A 23,203-nucleotide genomic window follows, 5' to 3' on the forward strand; every position below is an offset into this window, starting at 1 on the left:
AAATGTAACTTAATTTTTTATGAGAAAGACTTGCAGCTTTATGCAATGAGAATAATTTTTTTTAAATGTTCTGTAAGAACTTGATTCTTAGAAGATATTGTCATTCTTTGCAAATGCTCAATTGTTTAGCTGGGGGGCTAATACTGATTCCTTAAGGGAGGATTTCAGCTGTCACTTAATGACCCACTTAGTGATCCATTCTTACACATCAATTCTAGTTGAGATAACTATTATTAAGCAGACTTTGTTCTAAGGGAGGTAATAGAATGGCAAGTTATAATTTTCTAGTCAGAATTTATGCCTGTATTAAGAAATGCAATGACAGCTTCCTTGTTGTTGATTTTTCTACCTCCTTGTGACATCCAGTCCATTATCTATTGAAAATCAGTCAGAAGTAAAGTAACAAAGAAAGGGTCCCACACTTCTCATTGTTTGTGGACAAATGAGGCTCCGCAGGCAGTAATGGGCATTCAGTAAGTATTTATGCTTCTAGAGATGATTCTTGGGGGTCTAGAAAGATTATTTATCTATTTATTAAATGTATATGTCACCCAGCTCCCAAAGGACATTAAAAACATCTTAAGCATTAAACAATTAAAACCCATACATATCATTCCATAGCCAGATCTCGTCGATTATAACCACGAGCTCAATGGCCCGAGGCCTGCTGGAAAAACCAGGTCTTAACTGCTTTTTGGAAGACCAATAGGGTGGGGGTAGTACTGACCTTTGGAGATAAGTGGTTCCAGAGATTTGGGGCAGCCATAGAGAAGGTCTTCCTACCAGCCAACACTGTTTAGGAAGAGGAGACCAACTCTGTGGGAGCTCACCAGTCACTGGGAGTTGTATGGCTGAAGGTGGTCTCAAAGATAACCTGGCACTAAGGCATGTAGGAAAGGTAATGTCTAACATCTTGAATTGTGCCCAGTGACCAATAGGGAGCCAGTGCAACTCGTGGATTGGTGTAATGTGGGTGTACCAAGATGCACCCACAACAGCCCACGTAGCTGCATTCTGGAGCAGTTGTAGTCTCCGAGCACTCTTTGAGGGTTGCCTTATATAGAGCGCATTGCAATAATCTAATCGTAGGGTGACAAGGGCATGATTGACTGCGATGAGTGTCTCTCGATCCAGGTAGGGTCACAATTGGAATACTAGATGAACTTGTGCAAAGGTCCCTCTAGCACTAGCTGTCAAATGTTGATCTAGTTTTAGTTGTAAGTCTAGGAGGACACCCAAATTTCGAACCCATTCCGAGGGGGGCAATTTCTCCCCTCCAAGAGCCAAGGATGGACAGTTGATATAGTCTTTAGGAGGCAATATCCACAACCACTCAGTTGTTTACCATGGCCAATGGTATCGAAAGCAGCTAAGAGGTCACGTAGGACCAAGATTGAAGAGTGACCCACATCTCAGGCTTGCCAGAGATCACCCATCAGCATGACCAAAGCAATTTCTATGCTGTAGCCAGGCCTGAAGCCAGATTGAAAGGGGTCTAGATAATCTGTTTCATCCAATAACCATAGGAGCTGGAGTGCCACCACTTGCTCAACAACCTTCCCTACAAAGGGTAGGTTGGAGACTGGATGAAATTTCTTTAATTCAGCTGCTCCAAGGAAGGCTTCTTGAGAAGGGATCACACAACCACTTCCTTTAACAATTGAGGAAAGGATCCTTCACTCAAGGGTGCATTAACTAATGCCTGGAGCCAGCCTCGTGTCACCCCACTGGTGGCCAAAACCAGCCAGGGAGGGCACGGATCCAACAGATAAGTGGAGGTACTCATCACTCCTATTGCCTTGTCCACTTACTAAAGTTGCACTTTCTGTAGTCGAGTTTGGAGCCATTTACTTTAAGTTTGTTGTGTTCTCGTGTGTTGTGGTTGAAGATGAAGAAATCATTGACAGGAAGGACATTGTAGCAGATGATTTTATGGGCTATGCTTAGGTCGTATTTAGGACAACGCAGTTCCAAGCTTTCTAAACTAGGATTGTAAGTCTAGTTGCGTAGGGTGTTCTGTTGCGAGTGGAGGAGTGGAAGGCTCTACAGTAGTAGGTTTAGGTTTAGGTTTAGGTTTATTGGATTTATATGCCGCCCCTCTCCGCAAACTCGGGGCGGCTCACAACAATAATAAAAAACAGTACAGTACACAATACCAAATCCAATGCCCACCCATCCAGTTCCAATTTAAATTAATAATCTCATAAAAAACAGTATATATAAAAAACAGGCACACAGTCAATCAATCAACAAAACAACATGGGCAAGGGGGAGGTGTTTTAGTTCCCCCATGCCTGACAGCAAAGGTGGGTCTTAAGGAGTTTACGAAAGGCAGGGAGGGTGGGGGTAATCCTAATCTCAGGGGGGAGCTGGTTCCAGAGGGTCGGGGCCCCCACAGAGAAGGCTCTTCCCCTGGGTCCCGCCAGACGACATTGTTTAGTCGATGGGACCCGGAGGCCAACTCTGTGGGACCTAACCGGTCGCTGGGATTCGTGTGGCAGGAGGCGGTCCCGAAGATATTCTGGTCCGGTGCCATGAAGGGCTTTATAGGTCATAACCAACACTTTGAATTGTGACCGGAAACTGATCGGCAGCCAATGCAGACTGCGGAGTGTTGGAGTGATATGGGCATACTTGGAGAAGCCCATAATTGCTCTCGCAGCTGCATTCTGCACGATCTGAAGTTTCCGAACACTTTTCAAAGGTAGCCCCATGTAGAGAGCATGGGGCTACCTCTAGATACGAGTTTAATTCGTTCCAGAAGGGAGCTTGTATATTGAACAACTCGTATCTGGAACAAATGGCTTTAGACTTTGTTTTTCCCCTGCGAGATAACCAGAAGCAAGGATTCTTGCGCAACCTAGTGGACACTCGGCTCGTATCCCGAATTTGAGCTCGGGTCTTGAAAAGAAATTTCTCTCCCCTCGTGGCTCATATCTTGGAATACTCGCATGTGGAGCAGCTCGTATCTAGAGATACTATCTCTGGACATTTTCTAAAGTATTTATGTCCGAAATGTGGTGTGGGTTCCAGACAGATACTCGTTTTCTTTTCCTTTCCTCTTTGCAACCCATTAATGAATATCAGAATCATTCTCTGTATAGTCTCTTTGTGGAAGAATTAGAATTACTGTAGTTAGATAGGCCGTGATTTTTCAGAAGTAGAAGAGAAAGTCACCTAGGCTCTTGACATGAAATATTCAGATGCTCATTACAGAACATAATTTATACACTCACTATTTTGAAGACTGTGGAGCAAAAGAAAGAACAACTGTCAAACCAATTCATGTTTAATAAAATATGATAAAATAATGCATCTGCACAGGACAGATGAATATTTGCTAGGAAAATAATCTTTCTGCCTACACAATTGCAATGCATCCTTTTTGTGTAGCAGTCTAGCAACTAGACAAGACAATGTACAATAGTGAAGTTTTTGGTTAGAAAAGGAGGGACAAATATATCTCCCCTGCAGCTTGCACCCTACCTGTCCCCACAGTGGGGACTCAAAATGCCAGCACACTGTGAGATACTATTATAGACCTACCAACAGCTGTTCTTGCAGGGGAAAGGGAAAAAAAAGATGAGCAGTAATTGTGCATCACAAGAAAACAAAACTGCAGGAACCTGAAACATTTTTTGTCAGGTTTCCTGTTTTCTATCATGTGGGATTCCATTATACAGTGATACCTTGTCTTACAAACTTAATTGGTTCCGGGATGAGGTTCTTAAGGTGAAAAGTTTGTAAGACGAAACAATGTTTCCCACAGGAATCAATGGAAAAGCAATTAATGCGTGCAAGCCCAAAATTCACCCCTTTTGCCAGCCAAAGTGCCTGTTTTTGCGCTGCTTGGATTCTTCTGAGGCTCCCCTCCATGGGAAACCCCACCTCCGGACTTCCGTGTTTTTGCGATGCTGCAGGGGAATCCCAGCATCGCAAAAATGAGCACTTTGCTGGCAACGGAAGTCCGGAGGTGGGATTTCCCAGTGAAGGAAGCATCAGTGAAATCACAGCATCGCAAAAACACCGATGTCCTCGAAACGCCACCTCCAGACCTCTGTGTTTTTGCGATGCTGTGATTTCACTGAGGCTCCCCTCGCTGGAGGGGAGCCTCAGGGGAATCCCAGCAGCGCAAAAACGGGTGCTTCACTGGCAATGGAAGTCCGGAGGTGCGGCATCCCAGCGGCCGCGGTGGGTTTGTAAGGTGAAAATAGTTTGTAAGAAGAGGCAAAAAAATCTTAAACCCCGGGTTTGTATCTCAAAAAGTTTGTATGATGAGGCGTTTATAAGACGAGGTATCACTGTATTTTTTTTGCTGGCAGCATGGAGGTCTCATTGTATTGAGTCACTGAATTTCTGTGTTTGGAAATGTCTTTCTAAAGAGCCCTTCAATTACATTGCCTTGAACTTTGGGTCACTTCAACTTCCTACCTCGTAGAAATATATCAGCAAAGGGAAAACATGACAAGTGAGTACTTAATAATGTAACAGCTTGTTAAAAAGGTGCTGGGTGATTTCTAGGACTGCAGATTTGTATGTGTATCCTACCTAAAGTGGGATTAAGGCAGTTGTGCTGTCCCCATAGACAGAGATAGTTGGACTGTATTTAGGCATGTCTCTTTAAGATATTGCATTAGGGGAAATGTAGTGAAATTGCACTCTGGGTAATGTAGTTCTACATGTGACCACATTTGTGTATTCCTATCTGACTCGGGATGAGGGGTAATTAGAGAGAACATTCCAGAGGGTCTTTGTCTTCACCCACTAAGCCAGCCAGCATGTAGATGCTACACCTAGAGCCCGGGTCAATTCAACCTCTTTTTACCTGCACAATGGGAAAGATTATACTGCAGAAGAATCACATCATAACTGTGAGTTATTGTGAGAATGCCTGTAATAAAATGATCTGGGATACCTTATTGTGCTGAGTTATCTGGCTCTGGACAAGTTGATTTGTACCAGAACAGCAGTGATAGGCTACCAAAACTTTTACTACCACACCGTGGGTGTTTCTTATGCATTTTGTTTCAACATCTTTCAGTGCAAATTGGGTGCTCTGGGATGGAGCTCCAAATTTTGCTACCGGAAGTGCGCTCCTGACTGTTCCCGTAGGAGCCCATCACTGGATTAAGGCGCACTGTAGCCTGTAGGGGTTTACCTGCTAGGAAGCAGCCATACTGCTATGGTCTGTCTATGCCAGTGATGGTTAACCTTTTTCTCATTGTGTGCTGAAAGTGTCCGTGCGACAGTACACGTGTGCATGAGCCAGCACCCATAAAGCAATGTGCATGTGGCACCCCTACATGCTCTGCCCCTCCACATGTGTTCATGACCTCCACATGACCCCTGCACATGCATGAGCTATACCCCTGTGCTCCCCTCCCCACATGTACATGTGACCTCCCGCCACCCCTTCCAGATGGCCTCTAGAACCTGGAGGAGGACGCTTTTGCCCTCCCAGACTCAAGGAAAGCATGCATGAGCAGTAGAACTGAGCTGGGCAACGCCTCACATGTCAGGAGAGAGGGCTTTATGTGCCACTTGTGGCACGTATGTTATAGATTCACCATCACGTGTCTATATGATAACCAGGTATCAGTGATTTTAGTTGCAGTTTTTGCAATTAGTTCCACCAATTGTAAAAACTGCCACATTTGCTGCAAAGTGCAAGCATTAGGGTAGCAATCCAGAATACCATTTAGCCTAATGTATATTGAGGAGGTTCCACTTGAAAGGAATGACATTAGCATTGAAAGAAGAGCTTGTTGTAAGGCCACTAATGTCACAGCAAATTAACCTAATTTGCTAAGATTGTAAAAAAGACTCTCAAAGGATATCAAGCCATGTTTTCATATTAGTTCTTTGCAAAAACAAAAACAGAGAAGATTCTTACAGAAGTTTAGAGACTAGCATACTTATTTTCATGAGAGTTTGTGGATAACTTAAATAGGAGATACCTATGTAATGAGAAAATAAATTTGTTTGTTTTTAAGGTGCCATGAGAATCTTTTCTGTTTTCAGGGACTTACTCTGAAGAAATATTCTGTACTGCAGAGCTGCTTTAATAATTCTATACATTTATAAGCAATTGAATATTTCTCTCGGGAAGCAAAATATAAAATAACACCAACAGCTATTTACAGACAGGTACTGTGAAATTGCACGGGACTCATTGCTCACAGTCACTCATGCCCTCATCACCTCGAGGTTCGACTACTGTAATGCTCTCTACATGGGGCTACCTTTGAAAAGTGTTCGGAAACTTCAGATCGTGCAGAATGCAGCTGCGAGAGCAGTCATGGGCTTACCCAGGTATGCCCATGTTTCACCATCACTCCGCAGTCTGCATTGGCTGCCGATCAGTTTCCGGTCACAATTCAAAGTGTTGGTTATGACCTTTAAAGCCCTTCATGGCACTGGACCAGAATATCTCCGAGACCGCCTTCTGCCGCACGAATCCCAGCGACCGATTAGGTCCCACAGAGTGGGCCTCCTCCGGGTCCCGTCAACTAAACAATGTCGGTTGGCGGGCCCCAGGGGGAGAGCCTTCTCTGTGGCGGCACCGGCTCTCTGGAACCAACTCCCCCCGGAGATCAGAACTGCCCCTACTCTTCCTGCCTTCCGTAAACTCCTCAAAACCCACCTTTGCCGTCAGGCATGGGGAAACTAAACATCTCCCCCTGGGCACGTTGAATTTATATATGGTATGCTTGTGTGTGTGCATGTTAGTATAGGGGTTTTTCTTAAATTTATAATATTTTAATTAATTGGATCATGTATTGGATTGTCTTTTCGCTTGTTGTGAGCCGCCCCGAGTTTTCGGAGAGGGGCGGCATACAAATCCAAATAATAAATAAATAATAATAAATAAATAAATTTATCTAACTACTTATACCAGCTAGTTTTTCTATATTTGTTACAATTGCCTAATATAGAAGCCATCGTATTTATCATGGAATTAGTTATATTCATGAACACAGGGAAACATTTGGTTATATAAATTGTATTTAGAACAATTTGAGCTAAGTGGGAAATAGTTAATAGACCAGAAAAGATGCTACCCAACAGGCAATTTTAGAAGATTATAAAGTATATTTAAATGAATGTGTGTATGTAAAAGAGTATAAAACTGTAAGCAACATGAACGCTGAGGAAGATGTTAGTTGACATTAACATTTTTAGTTGATAGGGAGAAAACTACTACTTAGAAATTCCCAAGCAAACAATAACCCTTAAAAGCTATGGAATAGTTAGTAGACACTTTTATTATCTACCCACACACACAAGGCACATGTGAAATGGCAAAGCACAGCTGAATTTTCACAAAAGAGAGGAATGTTTTGAAAAGATCAAACTCAATGAGAAGAACTTGTGCTGTATCCATGTTATTCTCTTACCCCTGCTTTGCATAGCCTCGTTTATTTTAAATGCTAGTGCTGTTTCCATTTATCTCAAGCTCAACAGTAGAGAAGACCAAAATCCACTATAATTCTTTTGTTCACAGAAATAAAAGGGTACCGAAAAGCAATTCTATAATCCTTTGTACTGTATTGTTTAGCTAATATTAAAATGGCTGTTAAATGCATTGGTAGGTGCTGGTGTGCTGTAAATAATAATTGTTGACAAGCAACCAGGTTTCAGAAGATCTACAGAATGGAAATGAACCTAGAAAAGAAGCACAAGGTTGTAAACAGCTATGTGTTGAGTTGATTGCCAGGAATGAGAAAAGAAGAGAAAATGATTCCTTGCATCACCCATTGTTTGGACATAGTGTTTATCGAGATTAATTAGCAATGAAAAAAAGATTTCATCCCCTCGAGAGTCATGCTGTGTAACAACATAATAATAAACCTGAGGAACTAGGGCATAGCCATTCTAAATGGACGTGAAAAAACATACTTATTTCTTTGTAATGGAAAGGAAATCTACTACTGAAATACTCCGTCATGAATAGTACTAGAACCACGAAACATTTCAAAGAATAAAATTTAAGCATTATGTAACACACAGTACCAAGAGCATTAATTAATGTGCTGCTTGTAGCCTCTGATTTAATTGGGTTTCAAAACAAAGTAAACGTTTTCATTGAAAATGATGTATCTAGTCTTGATGGCTATATTCTATCAGAAGCAAGTTATCTCAAATGTAATTTGCTAGGAAGCAGCAATGGATTATGTTTATTGCCCTCAAATGCTGTTTGTGAGCATTCTAAATTTTGCAGCTTAGAGTGGCTAGATCAGATGGTTATCTAATCTAACAGCCCTCTTATGTTCTTCTGAAGTTTTTATGCTCTTTTAATTTACTCAGAAGCTTAGGCTCACTGTCTTTCTGTAGGATGGAGTGAATAATTTTCTTAAGTTGTAAATCCCTTGGCTTCCTCTCCTAATAGAGCTGCTGCCCATGTTGCTGTGTTTATTATTTTATTTATTTGTTATTTATTTATTTGTCAAATGTGTATAGGATAATAGTAGTTTTTATAAACATAACATAAGTAAAAAAGTAACAATAAAAGAGGGCAGTAGGACAGTAGGACAGGGACGGTAGGCACAATGGTGCACTTATGCACGCCCCTAACAGACCTCTTAGAAACGGGGAAGAGGTAGACTGTAGACAGTCCAAGGTTAAAGTTTTTGGGGTTTGGGGAAGAAACCATAGAATCAGGTACTGCATTCCAGGCATTGATCATTCTATTGCTGGAGTCGTATTTTCTGCAGTCGAGTTTGGAGCAGTTTACATTTAGTTTGAATCTATTAGGTGCTTGTGTGTTGCTGCAGTTGAAGGTGAAGTAGTCATTAGCAGGCAAGACATTTTGGTATATGATTTTATGAACTACATTTAGATCAGATCGGAGGCGATGCAGTTGTAAATTGTCTAATCCCAATATTTCAAGTCTGGTGCAATAAGGTATGTTACTACGAGCAGAGGAGTGAAGGAATCTTCTTGTGAAATATTTCTCGACTCTCTAGGTTGTATTAATGTCTAGTATGCAGTGCGGGTTCCAGACAGGTGAACTCTATTTTGTATTGTTTCTAAATACAGAATTGCTGTTGAGAGATGGGCAGCCATGTGAATGGGTGGAAGAAAGGCAAGAGGGCTAAAAAGGAAGGACAAAGTAAAACAAATTCCTCAGCTGTTGCCTTTTTAAAATCCCTTTGCTATATTTCAAGGAACTTATCCCACCTCCAGATTTTTGCCAATAGCAACATAGGCATATCTCTTTACTGATCCCATCCTATTCACACAGCAATACTAGGATCTGGTGATGGAAAATCATTAATATACCCCTAGCTACTAATATACCCATAGCTACTATGGTTTTATGTATGGATTGTTAGGTTATGTGATTGTTTTTCTTTTTATAATGAGGGTTTTAAATTGTTTTTTAATATTAGATTTGTACATGTTGTATTGTTGTTGTGAGCCGCTCCGAGTCCTCGGAGAGGGGCGGCATACAAATCTAATAAATTATTAAATTATTATTATTATTAAAGACTGTGTATCAAGCAATATCTGCAGATGCTCTCTTTTTCTCTCTCTCTGTCTCTCTCTCTCTCATCAATCTATCTTTGTAATGTCCCAATTTATGTTTCAATGGTCAGAAGAAGTTTACAATGACCATATGAAATATGATATGAAAAAGAGAAACAAACAAACAAAAAGCAAGATACCTGGAAAGTTGTTACATAAATACATAGAGAGATTGTGCATTGTACATTGTGTTATATATTATGCACATTGTATAGGAGCTGATTAGAAAGAATGCAGTATTACATGCTAACTCATTGTTCACTGAGAGGACTGCGATTCTGACAGTGACGTTGTAAGGTCAAGTAGCAAGAAAATATTGCATGCCACAATATTTCTCAAGAAGAATTCAACATTATGCAAACACAAGCAGTAGAACGAAGTCAAATTAGAGTCTTGGACTTCAAGAGAGCTCATTTCAATAAACATAGAGAGAGCTTGGGAAGGATTCCATGGATGAGAATCCTCAAGAGGAAAACAACTCAATAAGGCAGAAACAACGAAGTCAATTATAGGAGGGGGGAAAGGGTGTTGGCCTATTACGCGTGCAATGACCAAATTGATCAGCATTACATACATAAAAGCAAGTGTCTCTTTAATGGGGATTGTACACTCTGACACAGTCAGCAGTGGCTGACAAAAGCTTAGTAGTTTTTTAAACGTTCCAGAGATTGTGATGTCTATCTTTTCTTCATCAGTTAGTATACTTGGAACTTGCTAAACTATTTTCCAAAAGAAAGAAGTGAGAAGTGGCATATACTGTATTGATATTTGCAACAATGATTTGCAGTGATAGAAAAGCATGTTAAAGCCCTATACGGCATTGAACCTCTGGGACCGCCTTCTGTCTTATGACTCCCAGCGACCATTTAGGTCCCACCGAGTCGGCCTTCTCCAGGTCCCATCAACCAGACCAGTGTTTTTCAACCAGTGTGCCGCAGCACACTAGTGTGCTGTGAGACATGGTCAGGTGTGCCATGGGGAAATTAAACTATGGCCCGCATGCCGGATACGGCCCGCGGAGACCATTTATCCAGCCCACCGCCAGCCACCTCCATCCGAACATAAATATTCCCCTCACAATCCCTCCAGCTATCAGCGACAGAAAGAGTGGAAGCATAGGGAAAGCTCACTAACCAATCACCTTCTAGGATTCATCCCGACCACTGGCGATGAACCAATAGCAGGCTGCCTCTCATCCACACCCAGGAAGGTCCCTGCTTGGGCTGGCAAGCACATGTCAGTGTGTGGCCATGGCGAGTAGTTGAAGCTGCTATTCCTCCCCGTGGTCCTGATTTCTAATCATGGTTTAAAGCTAAAGTTTGCTGATTTTCCTTTGGACAGTTTTTGGTTATCTCTCGCCAAGGAGTTGCCCATTGTGGCCAACAAAGATTGTTCCCGTTTTCAACCACATATCTGAGTTTCTCAAGCTGTGCATATGATAAAAACTAAAAACAGAGAGAGACTGAGAACTGTTGAGGAACAGCTTTGTGTGTGTCTTTCTACCATTCCTGCCCTTTTGTTTTCATCAAAACAGGCCCAGGTTTCACACTAAGTGAGTATAAATACATTTAGAAACTATATTATTAACTATATGTATAATACAGTACGTACTGTGTTAGAATGTCATTTTGGTTAGTGGTGTGCCCCAGGATTTTGTAAATGTAAAAAATGTGCCGCGGCTCAAAAAAGGTTGAAAATAACTGAACTAGACAATGTTGTTTGGCGGGACCTAGGGGAAAAGCCTTCTCTGTGGGGGGCCGTCTCTCTGGAATCAGCTCTTTTCAGAGAGTTGCACTGCCCACACCCTCCTCACCTTCTGTAAAAGTTTAAAGACCTACAGTATCTGTGCCACCAGGCTTGGGGCTATTAGACCCTAGTCCCCTGGCCAACAAATGTAAGTATGTCTTGCTATGGGAATGGATGATTTTAAATATTATTAGTGTTTTTAAAGATTTTTTAGCTACATTAATTGGATTTTTAGATATGTATACTGTATATTGTTTTGACATGTTATGAGCTGCCTCGCGTCCTGGGAGAAGGGGGCATACAAATCAAATCAAATCAAATCAAATCAAATCAAATCAAATCATCAATAAATGTGAAGGCATTTTATCCCAGAGCTATACTCGCACTTAACAACGAGCTAAAGGGTCACCATCAGTGAACTGTTGGACAATATTACTCGGTTTGTCATGTATATGGTTGAGTGGTTCAGGGTGGGGAATTTGTAGTGGGTGGGACATTTTATTCTATTTTTTATTCTATTTTTAAATTTACCTTTTCTGATTTTATGTATGGTGGGACTGGTCTCTGAGTGTCACACGACTTTCATTGCCAATGACAATTCGTTGCATTGACAATGACAATAAATTTATTATTGTTGTTGTTGCTGTTGTTGTTTTGTTGTTGTTGTTATTATTATTATTATTATTATTATTGTGAATGGGATTGGAAGGAACTAGACTTACTAATATTTTCTTGCCTTTTGTTATATCATGTATTTCATGTCCTTGTTTTGCTATTTATTATTCCCTGTCTTCACTGTACGTGCCAATGTTTGTGCAGGGAAGTGTATGCATGATGGATATGTACATATGTAACTTAAGTACTTACAGTATATCATGCTTAACCGTTATCACCATTCAGCTTCCCTTGTCTCCCGAAGACAGTCCTGTGCTGTCCTGGATTACAGGCATTGCTAGCTTCCATGCAATGAAACACACTATGGTGCCAGAGATTATAACCCTAATCCTTTTGCATACTGGGGAGATAACAACTGCATGGCCAGTACTGTATGCATTTCAAATATTTAGTATCTTTGCTCAGAAGAATTTGGTTCTTGGCAACAGAGAACAGGAAACTGCAGAGAAAATTCAATATTTGGCATTGACTGTCTATTGTGAAAATGTGGATGTTAGAAGCTTGCCTCTTTTTTCACCTGGGAAAGAAAACTGTAGGTATTTCCACAAAGGGATGCCATAAAGCAGTGAGGGTTAACCTTTTTTCTGGTCGCATGCCAAAAGTGCATGCGCAACAGCACATACATGTGCTGGCACCCAAAATGTAAAGTGTGTAAAGAGGTCAGTAAGGGGCGAGTACAAGTTTAAGTTTAAGTTTAAGTTTAATCAGATTTGTATGCCGCCCCTCTCCGCGGACTCGGGGCGGCTCACAGCAATAGCAATACAAGTGCACTAGAGTGCCTTCTGTCCCCTGTCCTATTGCTCTCCTATATCTCCTATACCTTTCTTCTATTCCTATATCTCCTCTTCTATTCTTTCATTGATATGTTCTATTACTATATCTTATTTTCTATTATTTTTTAAATATATTTTACTATGAGTATCTCCTCTATAACCTTCATTATGTATTTTACTATGTGTATATAGATATATACCCACTAAAACCCTCTTTGTGTATTGGACAAAATAAATAAATAAAATAAATATATCTCCATATGACCCCCACACATGCAGGAGTGACCCCCGTGTTCCCCCTCCCACATACATGTGTGGCCCAGTGATGGGCTACCAATTTTTTACTACCACACTGTGGGCGTGGCTTATGCATTTTGTTTCAAATTGGGTGCTCTGGGGTGAGGCTCCAAATTTTGCTACCGGAACTGCATTCCTGACCATTCCCGTAGGAGCCCATCACTGCTGTGACCCCTCTCACTTCTTACACACCCTCCGGAGACCTCTAAAGCCCGGGAAAAGCCGTTTTTGCCCTCCTGGAGGCTTGAGGAAAGCCCCTGGAGCCTGGGGATGCCCCCTGCCCTCCGTGCAAGTGCAGGGGAGTGAGCTGGGTGACAGCTTTCATGCCCGCGGAGAGGGCTTTGCCTGCCACCTGTGGCTTGTGTGCCATAGTTTTGCCACCACAGTTGTAAAGTCACGAAGTTGACCACAACTATGAAATTGAAAGTGCCATCTGGGGTTTCTTTTTTCACACACATCTTCAGATCTCTCTGTAGAACTATGCTACCATAGAATTGTTGATCTTTAAAATGGGTTAAGATGGTTTTCCTGATTTGTTTGTGGTCAAGGAATTTACGTAGAAGTGAAATTGCATTTCCACTGTCAGATTCAAGGATTCTCCCCCTCCATTTGGTAGACAAATATAGCTGTTAGTGCAGGTCAACTTCTATTATTTATTTATTTATTCATTCATTCATTCATTCATTTATTTGGTTAGTTAGTTAGTTAGTTAGTTAGTTAGTTAGTTAGTTAGTTAGTTAGTTAGTTAGTTAGTTAGTTAGTTAGTCCAAAACATAATGAAGGTTACTCATAGTAAAATATATCAAGGAAAGCATAGAAAAAAGTTATAGGAATAAAATATATCAATGAAAGATAGAAGAAAAGATATAGGAATAGAAGAAAAGATATATAAAGAAATATAGGAGAGACAATAGGACCGGGGATGGAAGGCATGCTGGTGCACTTATGCACGCCCCTTACTGACCTCTTAGGAATCTGGAGAGGTTGACTCTGGATAGTCTAAGGGTAAAATGTTGGGGGTTAGGGGATGACACCAAGGAGTCAGGCAATGAGTTATGGTATATATTATGATATATTTGAAATCAAATCTGCTTTGTTTAAAGTTATTTAGAATTTCAAATAAGTAAAACATTTGTTGAAAATTAAACTGAGTTTGGGTAGGTGGCAATATATAGTCTAGCTACAGGACAAAATCACTTCCATCCCAGCCCCTGCCCAATCCATGTCAAGGAAAGGGATTGGTGATATTTTCTACCAGCTGCTAATATTTCTCATAGAAAGGAAATCTACCTTCATGTGCATAAATAGAGATAGTGCCATTTATTGTTATTATTTTATTTATTATTTTATTTTATTTATTTATTTGGATTTCTAGGCCGCCCTTCTCTAAAGCAACTCAAGGCAGCTTATAGCATATAAAAACACTACAAATATAGAATTATGAAATCCAGCCATAAAAACTAAGCTTAAGAACCCAAATTTAAAACCATTCAACCATCTTCATCCAAATCACTGTCATACTGATGGCTGGAGCAGAATGTCTATGCTGAACAGCTCCAAGCCTGCTTGCAAAGGTGTGTGTTTTTAAAACCTTTCAAAAGGCCAGGAGAGTGGGGGCAGTGCGAATCTCTGGGGGGAGTTGGTTCCAAAGGACCGGAGCCGCCACAGAGAAGGCCCTTCCCCTAGTCCCCACCAATCAGCATTGCTTGGCTGATGGGACCTGGAGAAGGCCAACTCCGTGGGATCTAACCGGCCTAGGTAAACTGGTCCTAAGCCATTATATCTTAGCATGATGGGAATTGCCAGGGAGGAGTAGCAAATTTTATATCAAAATAAGTTTTTCCAGCTCCAGGACTTTGTGAAATAGCACATTAAAATTGGCCATGTAGAAGATCATTGTGTTACAGACAGTGCAGCATATACTGTATATTAGTCCCTGATCCAGTACAGTACATATTAGATCCTGATCTAATGTAGCATATGGACCACAGGTTCATGTAGTGAATATACAACTCTTCTACAACAATTTGTAATTCCAAATAATTTGGAATTCTCTGCTGCAGCTCCTACTTCGTAGAATCATACATCCATTGAGATCAGATAGGCTCACAATATGAGCATTCCTTCCAATGACTTGTTTGTTTATTTACTAGGATTTAAATGCTTTTGCTGTTAAAACTGATTCTGAATGCCTAATACTCCACATTACAATATTGTAATAGGATTAAAATACAATAGTAATCCAAAACATAATATGACCAAGACAAAATATATATATATTCCTTATCATAAACTCAATAATCTAGTGCTACTTTTTCAGCAGTGATTCAAAAATTCCCATCATCTTGAAAAGCCCTCCAGAACTGCAAGATCTTAATCACTGTGTGGGGCATAAGCAAGAATGGGCTGCCTTGATCTCTGTGTATATGCTATTCTGAAGGAAGGGTTTGCCCTAGAAAAGGTTTACCCTTGGGCAGTGAAGGGCTACCAAATTTTTTATTATCACACTGTGGGCGTGGCTTATGCATTAGCTTTTCTTGCTAGATCTTGCTAGACACCAAGCTGGCAGGGGTAGGCAACACCCTAGAGGACAGGCTCAAAATACAAAAAGATCTAAACAGATTAACACTATGGGCCCACAATAACAACATGATGTTCAACATCGACAAGAGCAAAGTCCTTCACCTTGGTAAAAAAAAAACTAGACACACATACAGCCTGGGAGAAACCCCGCTTAGCAGTAGTGACTGCAAAAGAGATCTTGGAGTCTTGGTGGATAATCAACTAAACATGAGCCAGCAATGTGCAGCAGCGGCCAAAAAAGCCAACACTATCCTAAGCTGCATCAACAGGGGGATACACTCCAAGACCAGGGAAATATTAATACAACTCTACTATGCCCTGGTCAGACCACACTGCATCCAGTTCTGGTCACCACACTTCAAAAGAGACATTGAAACTCTGGAGAAGGTGCAGAAAAGAGCAACCAAAATGATTAGGGGACTTGAAACCAAGACTTACGAAGAGAGATTGCGGGAACTGGGCATGGATAGCCTAGAGAAAAGGAGGGCCAGAGGGGACATGATAGCTGTATATAAGTATATGAGGGGTTGCCACAGAGAGGAGGGGGCCATTCTATTCTCCAGAGCACCAGAGGGCCGGATGAGGAACAACGGCTGGAAGCTGACCAAGGAGAGATTCAACCTAGAAGTAAGGAAGAACTGCCATTTGGCTGGGGTGCTTTAGGATTCCTGCTCAGGCAGGGGGTTGGAATTGATGATCTGCATGGTCCCTTTCAACTCTAACAATAAATAAATGAATGAATGAATGAATGAATGAATGAATGAATGAACGAACGAACGAACGAACGAACAAACAAACAAACAAACAAACAAACAAATAAACAAATAAATAAATCTAACTAGACAGGCAGGTTCTACTAGGAGAAGATGATCTTGGAAATACCCAGTCCTAGAGCACAAAAACTTATAAAGTATGAGTGTTACTGAACCTGGTACTAATCAAGTTGCTGCAATCTGGATCAACTGTAAATTACAAATGGTATCAAGGACTGACCTGTGTAAAATGAATTGCAGTAACCAATAGATTACAGGATATGACAAAAGCACTTTTTCTATGTTCAAAATTTCTTGAACTGCCAATTTGGCCCCTTAGTGATGGTCAGATTGCCATGTCAGTTGGCTTAAGCCCTGATGGGCAACTTCAAGATCTACCTCTAAAACAAGACTTGGATTAGACAGTTCTTAATCTACAGAGCAGGTTTTAATATTCTTTCAAAAGGACACATAGGCTCCTGGCTTTATATGTGCTGTTCATAATTGATGGAATTGGTTTACTCTGCTGATGCTATTGTATCTTCAAAAGGGGTGGGTTTTGGTTCACAGACAAAGTAATGTGCATGTACAAAAGAAGGATTACCCATAAACCTTGTTCTGAAAACATGTTTTTCTTTTCAGATTTTTCGAAGAGCTGACAAGAACGGTAAGTGAATGAGTACGTGACCGTTTTTTAAGCAATGCCGCTTGTTTATTCAGCCTTTTGAATAGAAGAGAGTAAAGCTACCTCAGGTTAAAGCAGCAAAGTACTTGTGCTCTCTCTGAGCTTGGTTATTTGCTTGTAAAAGTTTTACTACCCACCAAGTGCTATGAATTTGCCCCCTATTTGTATAGGTAACTTCTGCTGCCAGTATTAGTCAGGGGGTGTTGGTGAGGATAAGTAATGAAATGTCAGCAAACAACTAAGCTCAGAAAACCCCAGGGATTCCACTATACAGCCTTTCCTATTTCAAAGACTAGAGATGGGCAATCAAGTCATCTATTAGAATCCTAAGTTCTTTAAAATATCCTTTTAAAAACAGAACAGAAAAAAACCCACATTTCTATTTCAACTCTCTTCTAAGAAACTCAAGCTGACAGATACAATTCTTCCTCACACCCCAATTTTCTCTCATCACAAGATTAGGCTAAGAGACAGTAACTGACTGAAAGTGATCCAGAAAATGTAATACGGGTAGTCCTTGATTTACAATTGCAGTTTGGAATGCAACTTTCATTGCCAAGCAATGCATTAATTAAGTGAGTCATGACCAATTTTGTGCTTATCTATCTATCTATTTATCTATCTATCTATCTATCTATCTATCTATCTATCTATCCATCCATCCATCCATCCATCTATCTATTAGATTTGTATGGAGACTCGGAGCAGCTTACAACAACAATACATATTACAAATCTAATAGTTAAAAAAAAAGTTAATAAAAAAACAGTCATGCATCCCAAACAAACCATACATGAAATGAAATGGCCCGGGGGAATCAATTTCCCCATGCCTGACGGCAGAGGTGGGTTTTTAGGAGTTTGCGAAAGGCAAGGAGGGTGAGGGCAGTTCTAATCTCTGGAGGGAGTTGGTTCCAGAGGGTCGGGGCTGCCACAGAGAAGGCTCTTCCCCTGGGCCCTGCCAGATGACATTGTTTCGTCGATGGGACCCGGAGAAGGCCAACTCTGTGGGAGCTAATCAGTCACTGGGATTCGTGCGGCAGAAGGCAATCCCAGAGATATTCTGGTCCAATGCCTTGAAGGGCTCTAAAGGTCATAACCAATACTTTGAATTGTGACCGGAAACTGATCGGCAACCAATGCAGACTGTGGAGTGTTGGTGTAACAATGGCCATGATTGTTAAGTGAATCATGTGGTCATTAAGTAAACCAGGTTTTCCCCACTGACTTGTGGGAAGATCACAAATGATGATCACATGACTTTGGGATAGTACATCTGTTGTAAATACGAAGCACCCAAATTTTGATCAGCTGACCAACTGGGTCAGTGCAAGAACCAGTCATAAGTCACTTTTATCCCAGTGCTGTCATAACTTTGAAAAGTCATTAAACAAATGGTCATAGGACTATCTGTAGTTATCTGAATATCTGAATATTCATTTTTCCCCAGATCCCAGAATTATATCCTATACTAACCTTTACAGCTTCCAAAGTTTTCCCTCTAGTGTTAAAGGCTAGAAAAATTGTCTTTTGTTGAATTTTTTTTTAATTGAGTTATTTACATTTAAAAACAACAAAAAAGACACATATACAAAAAATGCACAATACAACTACAGTACCTCTAGGGCTATAATACAGCAACTTATATCGACAACAAATTCATGCTTATATAATCTTTTTCATTAACATATTTATATAATCCTTTTCATTAATATAGTTACTATTCTTTGATATAATTGTTCCATTTTAATATAGTTGAAAATCATCATATTTACACTATTAAATATAATTATATATAATTATTCCACGTCTTTATACAAATGTAGATGACGGGAAGCTGTCGTTTGAAGAGTTTAAGAACTGTTGTGCTGACGGCATCCTCAACTCTGAGGAATTGTGGAAATTGTTCAGTGATATTGACAGGCATCATTCAGGGTAAGTAATGGGATGGATAAGCTAGAAGCTTTAAAACATGCCATGTGTACTTAACCAAACTTAACCTTCTTGGAAACAGCCATAACTTTATAGCAGATCACAGATTTTTTTTCAAGGAAAAAGTTCCTGGCTTAATCATTTGCATTCCCAGAAGAATTGTCAAGGTACCTACTTGAAATGCTAAGAAGCAGCTGCCATTTACGAAAAGGAAAGAAGATGTAAATTTTATGGATAAAATTTTTCCCTGGTTTGCTTCCAGTTGCTAGAAAAATCCTTAAGCAAACAATGATGTGTAGTTAGCAAGTGTACAAGCGTTTTGTGATGAGCTGGATAATTTTGCATCTCAGGCTTCACATAATGTTTTCATTGTATTTTAGTTGCCATCGTTTTATTTCAACTTGCCTTTTAAAAATTCCAAAATACAGTGTATATTCACCAAAATATGCTGAAGAAACTGATTTTGGTTTAGACTCAAGTTTTATGCTCAATGACCTTCTCTTCTCAGATTTATAATGGTACAATTTAATAATTCAGTAAACCTGCAATACATTTTGTCTAAAGAATTTATATGGTTGTTTTACGCGAAAACAGAAGCACTTCTGATTTTGAGGAAGGTGGACCTGGAAATTAATGTTGTTTTAAGAGTAGTCCAGGGTGATTGTAAGTAAAATAGCATGTTAACTTCACAGCAGTATGCCTGCATTCCATGAATCAAAATCAGATTTGCTATTTCTGTTCAAGGACACATTAAAATATGTAAACTATCTATGGGATATGCAAGCAATATAATTCTACCCATCACAGCTACAGCATAACAAATGATTTAATCAACCTCAGTATGTCCCATATCACATATGAGGATTTTAAGATAAAATGGATTGCCCGTAACATCTGCTGAGTTCACAGCAGAAGTAAGACTTGAATTAAGAACTGCCTAATTCACAGTTGTACTCATTTTTATTGCCACCAGTTTATACATTAATGGTTGTGAGTTGTGTTATTTTGAGAGGACTGCACATTTACACTGTTATACAAGCTGTATACTCACTACTTTACATTGTAGCCACATATCATTTCTTCAGTGTTGTCACATGAAAAGATATACTTATATCCTTTGTATATCCTTTGTATATCATTTGTATATCCTTTGTATAGTTGTGCTATGTTCCTTCCTGCTTCAAACGCTCGACTATCATCCCAGTGCCAAAGAAGCCCTCCATCAAGGAACTGAATGACTACAGACCAGTTGCTCTAACATCTGTAGTTATGAAAACCTTTGAAAGGCTAGTGATGTTCCATTTGAAAGCCATCACGGATCCACTGTTAGACCCCCTGTAATTTGCATACCGAGCAAATAGATCAACAGATGATGCTGTTAATATGGCTCTACACTACATCCTTCAACATCTTGAATCTCCAATGACCTACGCCAGGGTCCTCTTTGTGGACTTCAGTTCAGCATTCAATACCATCGTACCGGACATTCTCTTAACCAAACTAAATCAGCTAGCGGTACCTGAACACACTTGTAAGTGGATCACAAGCTTCCTAACAGACAGGAAGCAGCAGGTGAAGCTAGGAAAAATCACATCAGATATATGTACAATTAGCACAGGTGCCCCCCAAGGCTGTGTACTCTCACCACTTCTCTTCTCTCTATACACTAATGACTGCATCTCATACGATCCATCTGTTAAACTACTGAAGTTTGCAGATGATACAACAGTGATCGGACTCATTCGAGACAATGATGAATCTGCATACAGACGGGAAGTTGAACAACTATCCTTGTGGTGTGACCAGAACAATCTAGAACTGAACACACTCAAAACCGTAGAAATGGTGGTAGACTTTAAGAGAAACCCTTCCACCCTTCCACCTCTCACAATACTAGACAACACAGTATCAACAGTAGAGACCTTCAAATATCTAGGTTCTATCATATCTCAAGACCTAAAATGGTCACCTAACATCAAAAACATCATAAAAAAAAGCACAACAAAGAATGTTCTTTCTGCGCCAGCTCAGGAAGCTCAAACTGCCCAAGGAGCTGCTGATTCAGTTCTATAGAGGAATCATTGAGTCTGTCATCTGCACCTCTATAACTGTCTGGTTTGGTGCTGCAACCCAACAGGACCGACACAGACTTTAGAGGATAATCAGAATTGCAGAAAAAACAATTGCTGCCAATCTGCCTTCCATTGAGGACCTGTATACTGCACGAGTCAAAAAGAGGGCGGGTAAAATATTTACTGACCCCTCACATCCTGGACACAAATTGTTTCAACTCCTACCCTCAAAACGTCGCTACAGAGCACTGCACACCAAGACAACTAGACACAAGAACAGTTTTTTCCCGAACGCCATTACTCTACTAAACAAATAATTCCCTCAACACTGTCAGACTTTCTACTAAATCTGCACTTCTATTCTACTAGTTTTTCTCATCATTCCTATCACCCATTTCCTCCCATGTTGACTGTATGACTATAACTTGTTGCGTATATCCTAAGATTTTTATTAATATTGCTTCTTCATTGCTTATTTGACCCCTATGACAATCATTAAGTGTTGTACCACATGATTCTTGACAAATGTATATTTTATGTTATGTACGTTGAGAGCATATGCACCAAGACAAATTCCTTGTGTGTCCAATCACACTTGGCCAATAAAATTCTATTCTATTCTATTCTATATATAAATATATTTACAAAATGTGAGGGAGTGTATTCACTTCTGTGACATACTGTATATTTACTTTTGTTGTAGACAATAATTGAAAAATGTAAACACATTTCTCTGGAAGATAAAGCGATTGAAGGCAAATTAACCCATTCTTACAGTTGATGTTTTTAAAATTGTGTTTGGATCCTTCTCAATTGTGATTGTTTTCTTATGCCTTGTTTCTCCATGTATGTGTACTATCTAGTCCAGTGATGGCAAACCTATAGCATGAGTCCCACAGGTGGCACGCGGAGCCATATCTGCTGGCACACGAGCCTTTGCCCTAGCCCAGCTCCAACATGCATGTTTGTGCTGGCCAGCTGATTTTTGGCTTGCACAGAGGCTCTGGGAGGGCATTTTTGGCTTCCAGCAAGTCTCCAGGGGGATGGGGGAGGGGTTTTTACCCTCCCCTGGCTCCAGGGAAGTCTTTGGAGCATCGGAAGAGTGAAACATGAGCCTATTGGACCCACCAGAAGTTGGGAAACAGACAATTTCCAGCTTCCAGAGGGCCTCTGGGGAGTGGGGGAAGCTGTTTTCGCCTTCCCCAGGCATTGAATTATGGGTGTGGACACTCACACATGCACGATAGCAAGAAAGTCCAGTTACCTCTGAAGAAGCCTCATCAATTAAAAAAAGAAAAGAAAAGTAGGATACCCAAGGCAGCAAAACATACAAATAAATAAAAAATAAAATAAAATAAAATAAAATAAAAAATGAAATGAAATGAAATGAAATGAAATGAAATAAAATAAAATAAAATAAATGAAATGAAATGAAATGAAATGAAATAAATAATAAAATAAAATAAAATAAAATAAAATAAAATAAAATAAAATAAAATAAAATAAAATAAAATAAAATAAAATAAAATAAAATAAAATAAAATAAAATAAAATAAAATAAAATAAAATAAAATAAAATAAAATAAAATAAAATAAAATAAAACAAAACAGTAGCCACAGTTGGAGGGAAAAGCACATTTTCAATATGAAATATATATTTACATAATTAATAAAGAAACAGTCAAGCTCTCAATAAGGGCATTGCCTTGTCTTCTATGATTCTCTCTTTCCCCCTTTCCCTCCTTGTTGTTTGTTTGATCTGGTTCATTTATGATTGGATATATTACCAACCGTCATGATTTCAAAACAAATGCAGTTGCTGTACCAAACTTACATCTCATATTACTGTAGCAGTTCACAGCCAGATTATACATAGTTTAATGATATGGCAATCTTCCTGTTTGTTAGTAGAATAGAATAGATAGAATAGAATTCTTCATTAGTCAAATGTGATTGGACACACAAGGAATTTGTCTTTGGCGCATATGCTCTCAGTGTACATTAAAGAAAATACACATTTGTCAAGAATCATGAGGTACAACACTTAATGATTGTCCTTGTATGATAGTATTGAAACAGTGAAAAACCATGCCTTCTCACTCTTTTTGTGCATGGGTAAGAGAGATGCTTGCTCCACTCCTACCGCTTCTCATGGCCTGTT

General features: G+C 39.8%; 1 protein-coding gene across 1 annotated transcript in view; it reads left to right on the plus strand.

Moving 5' to 3' along the window:
• The window catches only part of NECAB3 (N-terminal EF-hand calcium binding protein 3), a 105,473-nt gene that overhangs the window by 21,115 nt on the left and 61,155 nt on the right, over positions 1–23,203 (plus strand). The window contains exons 2-3 of the mRNA XM_070748828.1: positions 16,997–17,021; positions 18,865–18,973. Of these exons, the coding sequence (XP_070604929.1) occupies positions 16,997–17,021; positions 18,865–18,973 (134 nt within the window). The remainder of the gene's footprint in view (positions 1–16,996; positions 17,022–18,864; positions 18,974–23,203) is intronic.

The sequence above is a fragment of the Erythrolamprus reginae genome, chromosome 3, assembly GCF_031021105.1.
Source record: "Erythrolamprus reginae isolate rEryReg1 chromosome 3, rEryReg1.hap1, whole genome shotgun sequence".
NCBI classification, from domain to species: domain Eukaryota; kingdom Metazoa; phylum Chordata; class Lepidosauria; order Squamata; family Dipsadidae; genus Erythrolamprus; species Erythrolamprus reginae.